Here is a 22,078-nt window from a genome sequence, read left to right on the forward strand (position 1 = left end):
AATATCAAGTGGGCACTAGCTCACTGCTTTCCTTTTCACCCATAAGAGAGGGCCCACTGGCTAGTTCAAATTTATGCTGTGTCACCTTGGGGTAAGGAGCAGCACTGGCAAAATCCTTTAATCCTCCCCAATAATTCAAACTTACTTTTTTTTGCCTCCAACAGAGTAATGAAATCTCCCTTCAGGAATCCTGGACTTCTAACAATTTCTATAAGTATTTGACCAAATGAGCACTCACCACATTTCTCCATGTTTTCCCTGACCATGGCCCAGGGGGCTGGGACAGCTTCACTACTGCTGGCTCCAGTCTGTACCAATGTCTACCTGCCTATTACTGGATGCCCAGGTGAGTGACCATCTTCCTGGTTCTTTGATATAAGTTATGGGATCCAACAACTTTCACAGAGGCACTTTTAATCATGGACGTATGGTTAATTAGTTGTTAAGAAGAGAAGCAAATAGGAAGGAAGCAAACCACCATGATGCTGACATCACTCCCTCTTTGCCAAAACTTTTACACAATTAGCTGAGTAGAGAAATTCTTTGAATAGTTCCATTTGAAATAACACAAGGATGAATAGAAAATCTGAATAATTCTGATTTATTAAAAATACTGAATTTTTAGTTAAACCTTTCTACTATAACTTCAAAACAAAACAATTTCAAGTTCAGGTGTATTTCAAAATAGTTAATAATGTTGTGTGAAATTGAAATTTCCTGAATTTGAATGAATGTCTTAAGAAATACATACTGAGGTTATCAGGTAAAGGAATCTGATGGGTATAGAAATTCTCACATGGTTCAGTGGGGGAAAATCCCTGACTGAGGTATACCATTTTTGCTTATACATTGTTCACTATGATTATACTTAAATAGCTATGTTTACTTAAAATATGTATTCTCCTTTATGCTTCTTGCCCTGATCTGAAACATGAATGAATAATAACAAAACCCATATTTTATCATGAAATATCTAACTTTTGAAGTCAATTTTCCCTCCCTCTCTGCTCTTGGAGACATATCACTCCAAGAGCCTCCTGAGTATCAATAGCCCTTCCATCTCTCTTACCTGAGCAGATCACAGAGGCCGTGTTGCCATGAGAACAGTCGGAACCACCCAGGGCAGTCACAGGGCAACTCCACAGGAAAGACTCAGCCCCCAAACAGTGAAATCGGACTGTTGAGATCTGGTCATCTCTGCCCACCAAGTGTGGTCCTCCAGGGGTGGAGATGGCGACTCCACAGCCGAGCTGACGACAGACAACATTGGCATTGGCCAGACTCCAGTGGGAGGCACAGAGCGCTCTCCATCGTCCAGAAATGTTCATCTCCACCTGCCCCTCACACTGAGAGGAGCCATTTGTCATGAGCCGGACTTCCGAGTAAGCTGGTAGAAGAAGACAGGATTTCAGCAAAATCTCATGATTTTCTTACCCCAACAAGAGTGCAGGGAGGTTAGTCCTGATCCACATCTCACCTGAACAGGCAACCTGAGCAGCTCCACTGTGGTGACACGTGCCCCCTGGACAGGGCACTCTGGGGCAGACCCGGAGCTCAGGCTCCTCCCCCTCACACCTGAACTCCTCAGCCCAGACCTGGCCATCAGACTCTCTGAAGGGCATGTGTTTCAGGACAGACACGGCCTTGCCGCATCCCAGCTCTGCACAGATGACCTGGGCAGTGGGGAGTGTGAAATTCCCATCAGACACTGGGATCCAGGCTTTTCCAGAATGTACTTCTACACGCCCTGAGCAGGGTCTATCCCCTCCAAACAGACGCACAGATCCTAAGATAAAAATAATGACAAATACAGTGAGCATTCATTTTCCTTGCTTGCAAATTGAAAACACTATGCCACAGGCAATGGTGTGAAAACTTTCCAGGAGTTGAGCACAAACTGAGAATTTAACAGCTAGTGTCAGAGTTGCATTTTCATGATCAAGTTTCTAAAGAGAAACCCAGAAGCAGGGTCAATTTGGAATGACTGGATCCCAGCAAGGTATACTTTGAGGTTGGTTAGAAATGTGAATTCCTTATCTAAGGTCAAGGAAACTACAGGGACCAAGACAGATAATCTGTAATGGCTGAATACCAGGAACATATATTTTATTTTGGTTGGAGAAGTTTCTCATTTAGGAGCCTGGGATCTACAGAGCCCAAGAAAATAATGCGTAATATGTGGCACTCAAACGTTGAGTATAGAGACATGAAGAGCAGAACCAAACCAGAGCAAAATGGCTATGAGAGTGTAGAGATCTCTCCTTTAGACAAAGTTAGAAAGCTTTTCTGAGACTTTCTGCTACTAGTCTGATCAGATTTTTTCCCCCATGAGCCACTCCTCAAGTGGCTTGGCATTCAGAAAATTGTATAGGCTGGATCCATTAGTGCATGCCAACCTGTAGACAGATAATGGCTCAAGAGAAGAAATACTTACATAATAACTAATGCACTTTTAAAGTAACAAATTTTATTTTTCTGATAATTTTTTATGACACAATATTCCAAGAATTTCTTAGATGACCTAAATGGGGAAAAAGATGAGTCTGTTCTGTTAAGTAAGCTCAGAGAGAAAAAGGACAACTTGATTTATAAAGCCCAAAAGTTCATAGGTAGGTAGAAGCAAGACTTTCTATAATTAAATTATCAAAATTCAAACACAAAGATAATTTTGAAAGCATTAAAAGAAAAGTGACTTGTTACATATAAGGGAGTTTCTGTTATAAAGCAGATTTCTCAGCAGAAACCTTTCTGACCAGAGAGAGCAGGGTAACGTATACAAAGCACTTAGTGAAAAAAATCTGCCAACAATCAACTCTTCATCTAGCAAACTGTCCTTTAAAAATGAAGAGAGATTTTTTTAATTTTAAAAAGCAAAAACTGAGGGGTTTCATCACCACTAATGTTGTCTTGCCTCTCATTAGTAAAGATAAATATGAAGAGAAGTACAGAATACTAATATATTGTAATTTCAGCACGTGATTTTAACCATGTTTTGTAAATCAAAAGTCAAACACAGCAAGAATAACTACAACCACAGAAATTTGCTGGTGGAAAAAGAATATGTAAAGAAATAAAATCTGACATCAATGATATAAAGTATTGCAGAGATAGTAAAATATAGAGTTTCAATTTGCTAGTAAATTTAATTCGTTACCTTAATTGTACTTAACTTCAGTTATAGACTATTATAGCTATCAATTGCTTGATGCAAGTTCCCAGGTAACCTTAAAAGTATAGTGGATAACAAGATAAGGAGAAAAGAGGCAGAGTATACCACTATGAAAAATCACTTCACAAAGAAAGCAACGGAAGAGAAGAACAAGAGAACTACAAAACAGACAGAAAACAATGAACAAAGTAATAACAGTAAGTCCTGACCTTTCAATAATGACTTTAAATGTAAACATATTAAACCTTCCAGTTGAAAAATGGTGAGTTGCCTGAGTAGATTAAAAAACAAGACCCAGCTACATACTCTAGATTTCATGACACATATAGGATGAAAGTGAAGAGATAGAGACAGAGATTCCATGCAAACAGTAATCAAAAGAAAGCAAAGTCAGGCAAAAGAGAAGTTAAGCCAAAACCATCAGAGGAGACATAATGATAAGTCAGTTCAATAAGAATCGATAAACCATGTAATTACATATATATTCAATATATGCCCCCAACATCAAAAAATGTAAATAAACAAAGCCAACATTGACAGATCTTAAGGAGAAACAGAAGCAATACAAAAATATCCCACTGTTTATAATGGATGGACCATTCAGACAGAAAATCGATAAGAAAACAACAGAACTGAGCAACACTATAGGCTAAATGGCATTACCAGACACATAGTGCCCATTCACCCAATACACTGACCCATAGAGCACATTTTTACCCAATGTACAGAAAAATACACATTATTCTCAGTCACACATGAAATATTCTCCAGGACATTCTAGATCACAAACAAGTCTCAGAAAATTTAAGAATATCAAATTATCAAAACACACATCCAAGTCTCTTTGCTGACCACAATGGTAGCTAGAAATCAAGAATGAAAGAAAACAGGAAAAATTCATAAATACATGAAAATGAAATGACACATGCATATTTTGAGGCTTTTCTCTATTTATATAAAGAATGCTATTGAGATTTTGATAGGGATTGCATCAAGTCTATAGATTACATTTTTTATGTAAAATGTAAATGTAAATGTAAAATGTAAATTTTTATGTAAAAAAAAAATATTATAGATTTGAGCAGTATAGACATTTTAGCAATATCAATTCTTTCAATCTATTAAAAGAATGATTTTCCAGTTATTAGTATTTTTTTAATTTTCCTTCATGCAGGTTTAATGTATTAAACATTTTATAATTTTAAAAGAAATTGACATTTTTTTAAAAAGGTAGAAGATGAAAATAGAAAGCAATCAACCCATTATTTGGAGAGCTCCCAGTTGGAGAAAACTAAGATCATGGCATCCGTTCCCATCACTTCATGGCAAATAAATGGGAAAACAATGGAAACAGTGACAGACCTTATTTTGGGGGGGATCCAAAATCACTACAGATGATGACTGCAGCCATGAAACTAAAAGATGTTTGCTCCTTGGGAGAAAAGCTATGACCAATCTAGACAGCATATTAAAAAGCAGAAACATTACTTTGCTAACAAAGTTCCATCTAGTCAAAGCTATGGTTTATCCAATAGTCATGTATGGATGTGAGAGTTGGACTAAAAAGAAAGCTGAGCATCGAAGAATTGATGCTTTTGAACTGTGGTGCTGGAGAAGACTCTTGAGAGTCCCTTGGACCACAAGGAGATCCAACCAGTCCATCCTATAGGAAATCAGTCTTGAATATTTATTGGAAGGACTGATGCTGAAGCTGAAACTCCAATACTTTGGCCACATGTTGTAAAGAACTGACTCATTGGAAAAGACCATGATGCTGGGAAAAATTGAAGGTTAGAGGAGAAGGGGATGACATAGGATGAGATGGTTGGATGTCATCACTGACTCAGTGGCTATGAGTTTGAGTAAGCTCTGGGAGTAGATGATGGACAGGAAAGTCTGGCATGCTACAGTCCATGGGGTTGCCAAGTCAGACATTACTGAGAGACTGAACTGAAGTTGCATAAGCCTCAATACTGATAAGGCACATAAGTATTGGGGGAAAATATTAGTTGAATCAGTTTTTAGCATATTTCATCACCCTCTGCTCCTCCTATCTATCACCTAACCCTGGATTTTGTCATTTCTCCCACTTCACACAAGTAAACATGATCTTAAACATACAAATGTTTATTGATTTAAAGATGGGTTTGTTGAAAAGGGAAGCAACTGCTATAGAAGTGAAGGGTAGGTATACAGGTGGGGTTTGTGGCAAGTAAGGTGAGATTATAAAAAGTTTTGAAGCTAAGGAGGGAAACCAAAATAACAATGTATCATTGGTCATCCAAGGAACATATTTTGAAAAGAATAAATGGGAATCAATTGCTTAATTTTTAAAATTCCCTTGTTTCTGAGTATATTCTGATTATTTATCACTAGAGTTCTTCCTGGTAAAAGACTACCTAGTAATGCCTGAATCCAGTCAAAAAACTAGACTTCCAAAGAAGAAAAATATAACCCATAAAAATTTTTTTAAATAAGCAATCATTAAAAGCAAATTCAGAAATTACAGAGGTGATTTAATTGGCTGATAAGGTCTTTAAACCTCTAATGTAAATGTACCTACTGAGGCATACAAACAAAGTAGAGAAAAAATAAGCAAATGGAGCTTCTAAAACTAAAATACAATATCTTGAATGAAAAATTGTCTGGATTAACTTAACAAGAGAGTAGACATTGCAGAATAAAACAATTGGAAATTCAACACATAGCAATTGACTATCCAAATAGAAGTAGAGAAAAATATGAGTGGAAATTAGTATCATTAAGGATAATATCAAACCATGTAAAATATGTTATTTGGAGATTCAGAATAAGGGATGAGTAGAAAAAAATATTTTAAAATGATAGATGGAATTTTTCCAAATTTAATGAAGCTATAAACCCACTGATCCAAGAGGCTAAACAAACCTCAAACAAGATAAACTAAATAAAACCACCTAGGGCACTTGATAATATATTGCTGAAATCCATTCATAAACAAAAATAACTCTTAAGAGCATCCAGGAAATTTTGATACACTATATATAGGGGAACAATGCTAAGTATTACTGACTTCTTGTTTGAAGTAAGGCAAGCCAGATAATAATGCAAAAAACATCTTTAGAGTACTCGGTGGGGGGCAAATATTAACATAGAATTCAGACACTTTCGAAAATAACATTCAAACCTGAAAGAAAATTAAAGTGTTTTCAGATGACTAACAGATGATAGAATGTGAGGCTATCAGACATACACTACACAAAAATGTTATCTAAAGGTCTAAAAGTTAAAGGAAAGTGATAATAAACGAAAGCTTGGATCTACCCAAAGCTATAAGAACTGTGTTAAATGATAATTCTGCAAGTAAATATTTTAAAAACTTATTCTCATTTTAAAAATACTACAATATTTAAGACAAAAATAACAATTTTGTATTACAAAATTCATAATATATTTATTAGTAGAATATATGACAATAGTAACATAAATAACAAGAATAGGGAAATAGAAGTATACTATAATAAGGTCTTACATTATCTATTAAGTAACATGATATCTAAATAAAAACATGATTAAAGAGTAATATTTTCAACATTATGATAAGCTCTGCAAAAAGAGATGTAACCAATAAACCAACAGAGTACATAAAATAGAGTATTAAAATGCTCAATTAAAGATTAAAATAGGAACAAAAAAGCATAAAACAAACAGCAAGCTAGTAAACTTAAACACAAGTATATAAATAATTGTTAAGTAAGACAAAATCAAACACTGCATAAACACAGAAACATAGGGTCACAAAGATATACCATGCAAACACTGATTAGAGAAAGCTGTATTATATATATTAATATTATACAAAGTAAGCCTATAGGATAAAGAATATATTCAGAGAGAAAAGAACATTTCGTGATGATAAAATACAAAAGAAATTATGTAGTTTCAAAATCAGTGAGAAGCAACTGAAATGGTGTTTAGAGGAAAATTTACAGCACTAATGCTTCCTTGAGGCTCACATTAGAAAAGAAAAGAAAACTGAGAGCAAATGATCTAAGATTCCACCTCAAGAATCTATAAAAATACAGCAAATCAAAACCAAACGAGAAGAACAAAAACTAATAGAAATCAATGAAATAGGAAACATACACAATAAAGAAAATCAACAAATTCACCTGGTAATTCTTTTTGAAAGGCTAATGAAACTGATAGTCCTCTAGCAGAAAATTCAATCAAGAAAAACTAAGAGAACACAAATTTAACGACACCAAGAATTGCTGGGAGCAGGAGCTCCACCCGTGGCAAAGGTCATGAGGAAGGAGGCTTGGCATACGCAAAGGCGGGATCGAGCCTCAGAAGTCCCCCTGGAAATTCTTGAGCATCTACCGCCAAAACCAGAGTCTGCCTACTTTCTGCTTTGTGCTCTCACCTACACCTCTGACTTTACTGGGGGCTGTCCCCCACTACCTTTCTCTGAAAAAAAGAGTTAACTTACAGCTCCAGTTAATAAAGTTCCTGGGTGTGATAGTGTTTCAACCTACAAACTCCTTTGGAAGTCCTCTAGCCTGCCTGAAAAGGTTTTTCCGGCCACATGTGATTGCTCAGAGCCTCCCAACTGTGAGAGGCATGAGATGTTCTAAACTGTCTAAATACAGAGTCCTTTGAGCAGGTAAAAGATTGATTAGAAATTGTATTGGTGAAGGGTTTTTCACTTCTTGGGCCAATGTTTGCTGCTACGTCTCCATGTCCCTTACCTGCCGTGTTCCTGGCAGTGTATTGATTAATATAATTGGTGTAAGTAGTAGCTTTAATGTTTGTAACCTTGGGCCCTTGAGTTAATTCTTTTTCTTGTTATAGTCCACCACACCTTTGCCCTATAGGAATGCAACTTTAATGCTTTTGGAGGGTGGCGCCTGACTAATCACCTTTAGAGAAAAATAAGTTTTCTGAAGAAAGGGTCTTAAAATGTTAACAGGCCTCGGGGCCAGAAGATGATGCAAATCACCTAAACTTTTGCATATGATAAGTTTGCAGGAAGAAAGCCTGGCTTACTGCATGACTCTACCCCTTCCCCCATTATCCTCTATCCATAACTTAAGGTATAAAAACTACTTTGGAAAATAAAGTGCGGGCCTTGTTCACTGAAGCTTGGTCTCCCCATGTTGTTCTTTCTCTCACCTTCTGGCTGAATTATTCAGCCTCTTTTCTCCACTGAATTTCCTCACTGAGCTATCCTTATTTCAGCCTCTTTTCTCCACTGAATTTCCTCACTGAGCTATCCTTATTTCAGCCTCTTTTCTCCACTGAATTTCCTCACTGAGCTATCCTTATTTCAGCCTCTTTTTTCCACTGAATTTCCTCACTGAGCTATCCTTATTTAACCACTCTTTATATCCTTAATTAACTTTTAATTAAGCAATTGTTTCCTGATCCTCGCCGATGCCGTCTCCCCTTCGAATTCCCTGGATCCACCGGGGCTGGACCCCGGCAAAGAATGAAAGGGAGGTTATCACTTTAGATCTTACCAATATTTAAAAGATACATTGTTGTTCAGTCGCTAAGTCATATCCATTCTGGGACCTGCGACCCTGTGGACTGCAGCACCCATGGCTTCCCTGTCGTTCACTATCTTCTGGAGTTTGCTCAGATTTATATCCATTGAGTCAGTGATGCCATCCAACCATCTCATCCTCTGTAGCCCCCCTTCTCCTCCTGCTCTCAGTCTTTCCAAGCATCAGGGTCTAGTCCAATGAGTTGGCTCTTCACATCAGGTGGTCAAAGTATTGCAACTTCAGCTTCAGCATCAGTCCTTTCAATGAATATTCAAGGTTGATTTCCTTTAGGATTGACTGGTTTGATCTCCTTGTTGTCCAAGGGATTCTCAAAAGTCTTCTCCAGCACCACAGTTCAAAAACATTAATTCTTTGGTGCTCAGTCTTCTTTATGGTCCAACTCTCACATCCATACTGGACTACTGGAAAAAAAACATAGCTTTGACCTTTGTCAGCAAAGTGATGTTTCTGCTTTTTAATATGCTGTCTAGGTTTATCATAGCTTTTCTTCCAAGGAGCAAGCATCTTTTAATTTCATGGTTGAAGTCACCGTCTGCAGTGCTTTTGGAGCCCAAGAAAATAAAATCTGCCACTGTTTCCATTTCTCCCCCATATATTTGCTTTCCAAGTGATGCCAGTGGTAAAGAACCTTCCTACCAATGCAGGTAGACATAAGAGATGTGGGTTTGATTACCTTCCATCCTGGGAAGATTCCCTGGAGGAGGAAATGGAAACCCACTTCAGTATTCTTGCCTGGAAAATCCCATGAACAGAGGAGCCTGGCAGGCTACAGTCCATACGTTTGCACAGAGTTGGACACAACTGAAGCGACTTAGCACTGCACATTTGCCATGAAGTGATGGGACTGGATGCCATGATCTTAGTTTTTTAACAATATCGGGCATGTTCAGGGTGATGTGACCATAAACTGATCTTAGTTTTTGAATGTTGTGTTTTAAGTCAGCTTTCTCACCCTCCTTTCACCTTCATCAAGGGGTTCTTTAGTTCCTCTTCACTTTCTATCACTAGAGCAATAACATCTGCATATCTGAGGTTGTTGATATTTCTCCTGAATATCTTGATTCCAGCTTGTGCTTCATCCAGTCCAGCATCTCACATGATGTACTCTGCATATAAATTAAATAAGCGGGTGACAACATACAGCCTTGTCATACTCCTTTTCCTGTGTTGAACCAGTCCATTGTTCCATGTTTGGTTCTAACTGCTACTTCTTGACAGGTAAGGTAGTCTGATATTCCCACCTTTTTAAGAATTTTCTACAGTTTGTTGTGATGCACACAACATCAAAAGATTTATCATAGTCAATAAAGCAGAAGTAGATTTTTTTTCTGGAATTAAATTGCTTTTTCTATGATCCAACAGATGTTGGAAATCTGATCTCTGGTTCCTCTTCCTTTTCTAAATCCAGCATGTACATCTGGAAGTTCTCAGTTCGTGTACAGTTGAAGCCTAGCTTGAAGGATTTTGAGTATTACCTTGCTAGCATATGAAATGAGTGCAGTTGTATGGAACTTTAAACTTTCTTGGAATTGTCCATCTTTGGGAATGAAATGAAAACAACCTGATCTTTTCCAGTCCTGTGAAACTCCATTGCTGAGTTTTCCAAATTTGCTGGCATATTGAGTGCAGCACTCTAACAGCGTCATCTTTTAGGATTTGAACTAGCTCAGCTGGAATTCCATCACCTTCACTAGCTTTTTTCATCTTAATGCTTCCTAAGGCCCACTTCGGAGAAAGCAATGGCACCCCACTCCAATATTCTTGCCTGGCAAATCCCATGGACGGAGGAGCCTAGTAGGCTGCAGTCCATGGGGTCGCTAAGAGTCAGACACGACTGAGCGACTTCACTTTCACTTTTCACTTTCATGCATTGGAGAAGGAAATGGCAACCCACTCCAGTGTTCTTGCCTGGAGAATCCCAGGGATGGGGGAGCCTGGGGGGCTGCCATCTATGGGGTCGCACAGAATTGGACACGACTGAAGCAACTTAGCAGCAGCAGCAGCAGCATGTCTGTTAGGTCCTTGCCATGTCTTTCCTTGAAAATACAACTACCAATATCTGAAAGCACAAAAAATGGAAAATCTGAAAAAAACTGAAGTTTCTTAAAAACTTCCCATTAAGAAAATTGCAGTCCTCCAATGTCAGCTCTTCCACAGAGCTCAGAAATGATTTCTACTCTGGATTTATCCTAAAAACAGTACTTCACTTTCAACAATCTGATAAAGAGGGTGAAATTCTCTTTCACACCACTTTCCTAAAACTGAGAAAAAACTCCAAGACTTCAGTTTCAATTAGAGAATTGGAATAGACATGCTATTCTCTTCTTACTTCTCCTGTGTCACCACTTTGACCTGCCTTCACTAAAACATGTTTCTGAAAATATAGAAGGGATTGACCAGAGGGAAGAAACTGACAAAGAGATTAGCACAAAAAAACTGGAACAGTTCATAAACATGTGAAAGTCTAAATTAGAGCAGCGTTAGGGAGTAAAAACCATAATCAAGTTTAAAATGCCATATCACCCTGTTAATTTTTAAGTGTATCCTAACTGAAATTAATATTGAAAAATTGATTTTCTCAAAACAGTAACATTAGGAGCTCCAACATCACATAAACTTACAGCACCACACACTGCATTTTTACTCAGATGCTGATTTATCAGAATAAGGTGGAAACCCATGTAGTGTTTCCACAAGTTTATCTGCAGTTGAAACCATGATTCGGGCATCATGACAATAGAAATGTTACTTGAAATGCCAGAAAACAAATTTTCTTAAAACAAAAAATTCCTATCTGAAACTCAAATGCCCCTTGAAACTAATTATTTTTAATAATAATAACAGAAGAAAACATTTGCAGTGATAAATATGTTTTTGCATCAATCATGGTAATGATTTCACAGATGTATACTTACCTCCCAAAGTTCTAAGTTGTATTCATTAAATATATACAGCTTTTTGTATGTCAGTCATACCTCAATAAAGTAGCTTAAAATGAAAGTAATTCTTTTCTTAGGGATCTCAACTAGTATCATCAAAGATCTTCTGAGGGTGAGACTGGAAAAGTCACTTTTCCGGTGATCTTCCCCAAAAGAGCTGATTAGCCATGAGCTGCTAGAAATGTACTGCAAATATTCTCAGGGCTCCCCCTGTCTCACCCACCAGATGGCTGACCATTTTTAAAGACTCAACTACCTACATTAGGAACTCACTATGATATCTGACTTTTCCTCTAGTCCACCTGGTCTGATGGGATTAATGTGTAAAGCATCTAGATCTTCCACCATTGAAATAACCACTGGAAACTGACCACCTACTCATACCCTAGTCTCACTGCTATCTTTACTGTCTCCACCTTGGCACAATCCAATGTGCTTAGCACTGAGCACTTCTCATGAGTCACTTCAGGTCCTATTAGCCTCACTGACTGTTACACTTGATGTGCGTCAGCTACTGTGCTGTTAATTTCCAAGCTTCATATTTTGGTTCTCCTTCAACAACCCCACAAACAGAATGTGAGCTCCCCACCGAGGTGGCCAGGTGATGAGACTAGCTCCTGCCACAAAAACTCCTTCTTGCCCTGACTGTGACCTGGGACCTTCAAATGCACCACTGAAATCCTCTCATGCCTTTTCCTTGTGTTGACCCTGACTCCAGGTGTTGTCACTTCTCCATGTGTCTTCACTCTCTCTTTTGGCTTCTCATGCTTTGTTGAGTCAACCTCCTTGCAGCCTCCCTGATATGATCCCTTCATACCTCTGGTGACTCTGTTTCTTTAAGACCAGAGAGTGTAATAAACTATGCTTGCCCTCTCTTATGCCTTCTCTAGTGGCCAAACCTGACTGGCCATCTCAATAGAATAAAAAACAATCATGATGAAACTAATCTGTCACATCATTTTATAAAAGTATAACCCAGCAGTTGTACCTGTTTGTAACATTTGACCTCACCTCCCCGCCTCTTATGACACATCACAGAGATCTGAAGAGTCCAGCTGTCCACAAGTCTGAAGTTTTTACTGTCCAGGGCCAAGCAAACCCTTAATCCCTTTGAGAACCTAATGCTCTAAGAATCAAGTGTGACCAGAGTCTTCCCCGAAGGGTGCTCTAAAGCATGTGATCTGGTTTCCCCATGATCATTCTGTGAATGAGACAGAGGTGTTTCCTACTGGGAACCCCTCCCAGATCAGACAGGCCTTACCTGAGCAGACTGCTCCAATATCCTGGTCATGAGAGAAGGTGTCATTATAGTTTTTAAAATCAATATGAACACACTCAGAGAGACTCAAAGTTGATTCAACCTCTCTACTCTCACAAGAAACATATAAAAACCAAATGGGGCCAAGTCTTGGTCCAAAATAAGACCCTCTGGGAGCATCAATGGCAACTCCACATTCCAGTTGTCTGCACACCTCTTCTACAGTTTCTATGAGCCAGTACTCAATATACACTGTGCCCCATTCTCCTTTGTACTTCATTTCCACTCTCCCTTCACAGCGGTGGGCTCCGTCCTTCAGCCTCAGCTCCAAAACTGCAAGAGAGACAGACACAGACCAGAGGAGAGATTTTAAGAGAAATTGCAGTGGCGTGCTGGTAAGTATTAAAAAAAAAAAAAATCTCTCTGAGGGGAAAAAAACATCCCTGCATTTGATGACTTTTATGGTATAAATATTCCCACATGGTCAACTCTAAGCCCCCAATGTTCCATCACTGAACCTGGAGCAGGAAGGCAGGCACCAGGTGTTTCTCAGGAGCCTGTAGAACCAGCTCCAGGGACACCACCGAGGACAGGCCTCCAGAGACTCTGGATGCTGCCCTCCCTGTAGATGTGCCCAAGGTGCCTAGGGCCCAGCTTCCCTGTCTCAGTTACAGCTCATGGCCCAGGATCCAGGGAGGAATCCTCCCTCTCCTTCCCTGTCCATAGGGAGCATCTCTTCCAGCTCAGGAACAGAGGGCTCAGGCAACAGGCTCTACAGTGTCCTGATCGTTCCTGTCACCTGGTGTTCACATCCTTGTGTAATCCCCACACTTGAATGTATCTAGTAACATGCACATAACAAATGGAATTTGGCAAAAGTGATAAGATGTCACTTAAGTGATTAGGTTTCAAGATGACTCTGGTTTCCCTTTGGTGACCTATCTCTCTCTGTTTTATTTCTGCTTTATTGACTATGCCAAAGCCTTTGACCGTGTGGCTCACAATAAACTGTGGAAAATTCTTAAAGAGATGGGAACACCAGACCATCTGACCTGTCTCTTGAGAAACATATATGCAGGTCAGGAAGCAACAGTTAGAACTGGACATGGAACAACAGACTGGTTCCAAATAGGAAAAGGAGTATGTCAAGGCTGTATATTGTCACCCTGCTTATTTAACTTATATGCAGAGTACATCATGAGAAACACTGGGCTGGAAGAAGCACGAGGTGGAATCAAATTTGCCGGGAGAAGTATCAATAGCAGACAATACCACCCTTATGGCAGAAAGTGAAGAGGAACTAAAAAGCCTCTTGATGAAAGTGAAAGAGGACAGTGAAAAAGTTGACTTAAAGCTCAACATTCAGAACATTCACAAAACTAAGGTCATGGCATCTGGTCCCATCACTTCATGGCAAATAGATGGGGAAACAGTGGAAAGAGTGTCAGACTTTATTTTGGGGGGCTCTAAAACCACTGCAGATGGTGATTGAAGCCATGAAATTAAAAGACACCTACTCCTTGGAAAGAAAGTTATGACCAACCTAGATAGTATATTTAAAAGCAGAGACATTACTTTGCCTACAAAGGTCTAATTAATTTAGAATTAATAGTGCTAAAATGTCTATACTGCTCAAAGTAATCTATAGACCTGATGCTTTTGAACTGTTGTGCTGGAGAAGACTCTTGAGAGTCCCTTGGACTGCAAGAAGATCCAACCAGTCCATCCTAAAGGAGATCAGTCCTGGGTGTTCATTGGAAGGACTAATGTTGAAGCTGAAACTCCAATACTTTGACCACCTCATGCAAAGAGTTGACTCATCGGAAAAGACCCTAACACTGGGAAGGATTTGGGGCATGAGAGGAAGGGGACGACAGGACGAGATGGCTGGATGGCATCACTGACTCGATGGACGTGAGTCTGGGTGAACTCTGGGAGTTGGTGATGGACAGGGAGGCCTGGCGTGCTGCGATTCATGGGGTTGCAAAGAGTCGGACATGACTGAGTGACTGGACTGAACTGAACTGAACTGAACTGAATAAAGTCAATCTTAAAAGGTCTCATAACATACACACAGCAACTATGTGATGTGATAAATGTATTAACTAACTTAATTATGCTAATAGTTTCAAAATATATATGTATTTCTTTTTTAATACTTTAATTTTTGGAGTATAGTTGATTTACAATGTTGTGTTAGTTTCAGGTGTACAGTAAAGTGACTTGGTTATATATTTTAATACATGTAAACTTTCTTTTTTAGATTCTTTTCTCTTATAGTTTATCACAGAATACTGATTAGACTTCCCTGTGCTATACAGTAGGTCCACGTTGATTATTTATCATATATATAGTAAGGTGTTAATTTCAAATTCCTGATTCATCCCTCTCCCCAACTCCCAACATTTCCTCTTGTGTAACCATAAGTTGTTTTGGATATCTGTAAGTCTGCTTCTGTTTTGTAAATAAGTTCATTTGTATCCTTTTAAAATTAATTTTTATTGGAGTATAGTTGCCTTACAATGTCGTATTTCCTCTGTACGGCAAAGTGAATCAGTTATTTGTTGTTGTTCAGTTGCTAAGTCATGTCTAACTCTTTGTGAATTCATGGACTGACACACTCCAGGCTCACCTGTCCTCTACTATGTCCTGAAGCTTGCTCAAATTCATGTTTATCGAGTTGGTGATGCTATCTAACCATCTCCTCCTCTGCCACCTCCTTCTCCTCTTGTCTTCAATGTTTCCCAGCATCTCCAATGAGTCTGCTCTTGGTTGAGTCCCTTTTTTTCCACACCATCCCCAGCATTTATCGTTTGTAGAATTTTTGATGATAGCCAATTCTGACTGTTGTGAGGTGATGCCTCATTGTACTTTTGATTTGCATTTCTCTGTTAATTAGTGATGTTCAGCATCTTTTCATGTGTTTTTTGGACACCTGTATGTCTTCATTGGAGAATATATACATATGTATTTTTCAAGTCATCATACTGTACACCTTTCACTTATATCCTATTATTTGGTGATCACCTTCCAATAAAGCTGGAAACAATAGATAAGAAAACTATATATAGAGAAAAAAAAACTTTTGCCAATGCAAGGGAAAAAAAGATAGGAATAATAATAATGGGAGCTTGAAATATATTTCTCAGCTTTTAATACTTGAAATGGTCATCTGAACTAAATCCAATGGGGAAAAATTGGAAGTAGTGACAGATTTTATTTTCTTGGGTTCCAAAATCCCTGTGGACAATGACTGCAGCCACGAAATTAAAAGACACTTGCTCTTTGGAAGAAAAGTCATAACAAACCTAGTCAGCATATTAAAAAACAGAGACATCACTTTGCCAACAAAAGTCCATATAGTCAAAGCTGTGTTTTTTCCTGTGGTCAAGTATGGATGTGAGAGTTGAACTATAAAGAAAGCTGCGTGCATGCATGCTAAGTCGTTTCAGTAGTGTCCAACTCTTTGTGACCCTTTGGACCACAGCCTGCCAGGTTTCTCTATCCATGGGATTCCCCAGGCAAGAATACTGGAGTGGATTGTCATTTCCATCTTCAGGGGATCTTCCCAAGCCAGGGATCGAAACTGCATCTCTTATGTCTCCTGCATTGGCAGGCGGGTCCTTTACCACTAGCACCACCCGGGAAGCAGCACCGAAGAATTGATGCTTTTGAACTGTGGTGTTGGAGAAGATTCTTTTTTTTTTTTTAATTTTATTTTATTTTTAAACTTTACATAATTGTATTAGTTTTGCCAAATATCCAAATGAATCCGCCACAGGTATACATGTGTTCCCCATCCTGAACCCTCCTCCCTCCTCCCTCCCCATTCCATCCCTCTGGGTCGTCCCAGTGCACCAGCCCCAAGCATCCAGGATCGTTCATCGAACCTGGACTGGCAACTCATTTCATACATGATATTTTACATGTTTCAATGCCATTCTCCCAAATCTTCCCACCCTCTCCCTCTCTCTCAGAGTCCATAAGACTGTTCTATACATCAGTGTCTCTTTTGCTGTCTTGTACACAGGGTTATTGCTACCATCTTTCTAAATTCCATATATATGCATTAGTATACTGTATTGGTGTTTTTCTTTCTGGCTTACTTCACTCTGTATAATAGGCTCCAGTTTCATCCACCTCATTAGAACTGATACAAATGTATTCTTTTTAATGGCTGAGTAATACTCCATTGTGTATATGTACCACTGCTTTCTTATCCATTCATCTGCTGATGGACATCTAGGTTGCTTCCATGTCCTGGCTATTATAAACAGTGCTGCGATGAACATTGGGGTACACATGTCTCTTTCCCTTCTGGTTTCCTCAGTGTGTATGCCCAGCAGTGGGATTGCTGGATCATAAGGCAGTTCTATTTCCAGTTTTTTAAGGAATCTCCACACTGTTCTCCATAGTGGCTGTACTAGTTTGCATTCCCACCAACAGTGTAAGAGGGTTCCCTTTTCTCCACACCCTCTCCAGCATTTATTACTTGTAGACTTTTGGATCGCAGCCATTCTGACTGGTGTGAAATGGTACCTCATAGTGGTTTTGATTGGCATTTCTCTGATAATGAGTGATGTTGAGCATCTTTTCATGTGTTTGTTAGCCATCTGTATGTCTTCTTTGGAGAAATGTCTATTTAGTTCTTTGGCCCATTTTTTGATTGGGTCATTTATTTTTCTGGAGTTGAGCTGTAGGAGTTGCTTGTATATTTTGGAGATTAGTTTTTTGTCAGTTGCTTCATTTGCTATTATCTTCTCCCATTCTGAAGGCTGTCTTTTCACCTTGCTAATAGTTTCCTTTGATGTGCAGAAGCTTTTAAGGTTAATTAGGTCCCATTTGTTTTGAGAGTGCCTTGGACTGTCAGGAAATCGAACCAGTCAATCCTAAAAGAAATGAACCCTAAATATTCATTGGAAGGACTGATACTGAAGTTGAAGCTCCAGTACTTTGGCCACTTGATGAGAAGAGCCAACTCATTGGGAAAAAAAAAAAAAAACACCCTGCTGGTGTCCCCGCTGATGACACTTATCTGAGTTTATTATAATTTCTAGTTTTAGTGTCCAGCTTCACTAGACTATCAGTTAATATGGACTAGGGAGCTTTATTCACCATCATTAGGGCCTCAGCATCTGGTGAATTGCAAAGGGTATGGATTGAATGCCCCACAAACCGATCTTTAAATCAATAAACATTTGTGGAATGAAAGTCTAAATAAATTCTGAAAAGAAGGTATGGAAGTGATATAACTTAGCACATTTATGGCATTCAAATCAGTAAGAAAAGAAAAAGAAATAATTCAGGAATGACATTGGGAAAAATAAAATTAGGTAGAATATCATATCATATATAAAATAACTTACACAATTATTTAGTATTTACACATTTAAATATATTCATAAAATTATTACAGATAAAAATAATTTATTTAAATTTGAAGTGGGGAAGAACATGCTTGACAAGGCTCTGAAAGTGGAAACAAAAACTGGAAATTTTAACAGGAAATTAATGTTATTAGAAACTTCTGTGAGGGACTTCCCTGATGGTCCAACAATTAGGACTCTGCACTTCCAGTGAAGGTAACACAGGCTTGATTCCTGGTCTGGTTTGGTACAGCCAAAAAAATCAAACAGTAAACTGAAGGAAGCGTCTTCAGTCTATACATAATGTAATTCAAAGGACAGGGACTTGCACCCCAACTGCTTGGTTTCAAGTCTTACCTCTGTTTCTTACAACTGACTCATCTTGGGCAAGTGACTTTGCTTTGCCTCAGTGATCCGTTCGGTGGATAAAAAATATATTCTGCTTATTGGACTCTTGTGTGCTCAAACGAGTTCATATAAGTAAGTGCACTGTAGGTTGTTGCAGTAGATGATAGTAGTAGTATAAAGAGCTTCAATACAAATCATGACAAAAATGATAGCCATCACCAGGTAAAAAGGACAAATGCAATCAGCAAAGTAATTCACAAAGGAAGGATTAAATTAGCTAATATATGCCAGTATTTGCCTACCAAACTGGCTAAGATTTTAGAACCTCGTAAGAAGACAAAGTTGGTGAAGCTATGTGGAAACTAACATTCTCATTCACCATTTGTAGAACTAAAGTTTAGTGCAGCTATTTCTGGCAAGCATTAATCTCTATGTACCAAAAACCGTAAAGGTATAGGTACAAAGCCTTAAAACCCTAGAGGTACTCAGCCTATAAAGCAGCAACTCCACTTTTTTTCCCAACATTTAAATATTTGTTTATTTATCTATTTATTTGACCACCTAGGTCTTAGTTGCCATATGCAGGATATTTAGCTGCAGCATGCGAACTCTCAGTTGCCACATGTGGAATCTAGTTCCCTGACCAGGGATCAAATCTGGGACCCTGCACTAGGAGCATGGAGTCTTAGTTATGATTAAGAGAAGCAGTCATGGATGGCCCTACATTTAAACACAGGGAAGTTCAGAGTAACATTTTCATAATATCAAAAAAATGTTGAAAACAACTAAATGTTCAATACAGACGGTCAGGTGAGCATATTGCATTTCTACATATAGTGAAATAGCTGGAGGCAGTTAAAAAATTCAGTACTATCCCTGTGATAGCCTGTATTTTTTAATTCTACAATAAAATGCTTTAGTGTGTAAAAGAATAGTTAATGATATAGAAAAATGCCCAAAATATATTCTGGATTGTAAAAACAGTATACAAAACAATATATGCCAGATTATCTAATCCTGAGGATCCACGTTTTTGTGTCTAATGGCATCAATTGCATTTGAGAGATTTATGCCAATGCCCATCATGAATTTCAAGGTGGAGATTCCTGTAACATGTGAGAAATCATCAGGTGCTCTGAAAGGCCAAGACTATTATTCTACAAGGAGCAAGTCTACTGTAACTATGAAGTAGGAGAATAAAATGTTATAGGACAACTCTGAATGGTGTTGTTTCAAAGAAAATGAAAATAGTGCTTGCTTTGGTGAACTATTCTTGCTTCTTAAAAAACAACTGATGAAATTTCCTACAATTTTTCTTGTAAGAGGAGGGGGCCATGCATCAAAACATCCATCATCTCCCCCTTGTGCGACCAAAACCCACCTCTGACCTCCAGAGCCCTCAGAAGGAGACGTTTCACCAGCACCTGCCCAGCACTCAAGGAGCAGAGATGGGGAGGGAGGGGACTTCCCAAGGAGAGCTGTGGACTCAAGGCTGAGGTCTAGGGGATGACAGTGAGCTCTGAGACGAGATAGGGCTGCATGGAGTCTCAGCCAGATCAAAACATAAAATGTTTTGAGAAAGCTGCCTTCTCCAGGCTGGAGACCAGATTCTCCACAGCCCCAGCCCTGGCGCCTACTGTCCTCTCACTCAGGGGAAACCAGCTCCAGGGAGGAACAGGAGAGGGCTCAAGGCAGAAAGTGCTCCCTACAGAGTCACAGCAGATCCTGGGAGGGGAAAGGACCATCCCAGGGCCCCAGCACATCAGGAAATGTCACAGGGACCGGGGCAGAGACTAGGGAACTTAGACACCTGCGGCTGCACATCAACTGATCTCTACAGACAAGAGGTCCCCTCTCCTGGCTGTGGGCTTCTGCTCTGTAATGGACACCTGGTGGGGACAGGTGAGGTAAGCAGGCAGAGCCTCTCACAGAGCCCAGTGCTGGGCAGACAGGGCAACAAGCAGAGGGGAGCCTGGGGGATGGGGAGAGAGGAGCCAGAGAGAGGCAGGCAGGTGCACCATTATCTCTGATCTGGTTACATGCAGTGGCCAGGACACCCAGCCCTGTGGGACCCTGTGTGCTTCACAGACCAATGGACTCAGTCCCTGCTCATCAGCTCCGTTCCTTTCACAGAGACAGGATCCACACACTCCTCACACACACACACATACACACAAACTCCTCATACACTCCGACTCCACACACACACAAATTCCTCACTCACTCCTCACACACACATACTCTCACACACACTCCACACACACATACCCTCACACACTCCTCACACACCCTCACACATGCCTCACAATCACACACACACACACTCCACACACACACAACCTCACACACTCCTCACTCACCCACTCACACACACACTCCTCACCATCACACACACACACACAAACACAAACACAGAGCCTACAGGAGCATACACACAGGAAACATGGGGACCCAGGGGCAGTGCTCACACACCAGGCACGTGGAGAGTGTGGGAACAGCTCAGAGTTCCAGCTGAGGTCAGTCGCTGGAGCTTCCACACACTGGGATCCACTGGGCCCTAGAAGCTCCCTGAGGGAGTGGAGGGGACTCAGGCTGACCCAGCTCGGTCCACAGCAAACCTCACTGCTCTCTAAAATCTGCCACAACTAGCAGTGGACCCCCCACAGGAGACGGACAAGTATTCACAGTCAGCGTGGCTCCTTTTTGGTCAAAAACACTGAGGCTCAGCTCCACAGCTACAGACACCTTTCCCTTCACCAAGGCGTGCACTGCCTGGTATGGACACAGGGCAGAGGGGCAGCTCTTACCTTGACCACCCACCACGGTGCCGAGGAGGAGGACACAGAGTCCCTGCAGGGCGACGTGTCTGCCCAGAGCCATCCTGACCCCACGTCCTCAAGGTCACAGTCCCAGCTTCAGGATCAGCCTGTGAGGAGGCGTCAGGGTGCCGACCGGGGTATATATAGACCACCCCTTACACCCTCCCTCCTGGGAGCCAATAGCGACACCTCTCACCATTTCAGGCACTATTGGAGGCTGCATCTGCCACTTTCTGCAGCTCAGACACCAATGAGCTTCTGAATCTTCAACATCTCCTTATATGAGCAACACGGTCCTTTGACCTCCTGCTTCCGTGGTCCTGAGAGCAGGGCCCCCTCACCAGGGCTGGAGTAGAAAAGTCACATCAAAAACTATGTGCACCATTCTTTCCTCTGATTACCTTGGCCAATCCCCAAGAACTGTAAGATCTTGCAGGGTTGGGTTGTGGAATTCACTGGAACACGGAGAATAACTGGTGGTATCAAGCATTGATCTTCCCCAGCACTGAGCTCAGGATCAAGCAGAGTACTACAAGAAAGCTTCAAGCACAAGAACATTTCTCAGGCCAGCAGACAATGAGGACAAGGATTTCAGGAATTCACAGGTGACCGTGGAGAAGGTGGGGAGGG

General features: G+C 40.1%; 1 protein-coding gene across 1 annotated transcript in view; it reads right to left on the reverse strand.

Moving 5' to 3' along the window:
• Window positions 1-21,509, reverse strand: part of LOC129644109 (antigen WC1.1-like) — a 54,671-nt gene extending 33,162 nt beyond the window's left edge. The window contains exons 1-4 of the mRNA XM_055569525.1: window positions 21,437-21,509; window positions 12,919-13,248; window positions 1,478-1,786; window positions 1,070-1,387 (exon numbers count right to left, since the gene is read on the reverse strand). Coding sequence (XP_055425500.1) covers window positions 1,070-1,387; window positions 1,478-1,786; window positions 12,919-13,248; window positions 21,437-21,509 — 1,030 coding nt within the window. The remainder of the gene's footprint in view (window positions 1-1,069; window positions 1,388-1,477; window positions 1,787-12,918; window positions 13,249-21,436) is intronic.
• Between the last annotated feature and the right edge of the window lie 569 nt (window positions 21,510-22,078).

The sequence above is a fragment of the Bubalus kerabau genome, chromosome 1 (assembly GCF_029407905.1).
Source record: "Bubalus kerabau isolate K-KA32 ecotype Philippines breed swamp buffalo chromosome 1, PCC_UOA_SB_1v2, whole genome shotgun sequence".
NCBI classification, from domain to species: domain Eukaryota; kingdom Metazoa; phylum Chordata; class Mammalia; order Artiodactyla; family Bovidae; genus Bubalus; species Bubalus kerabau.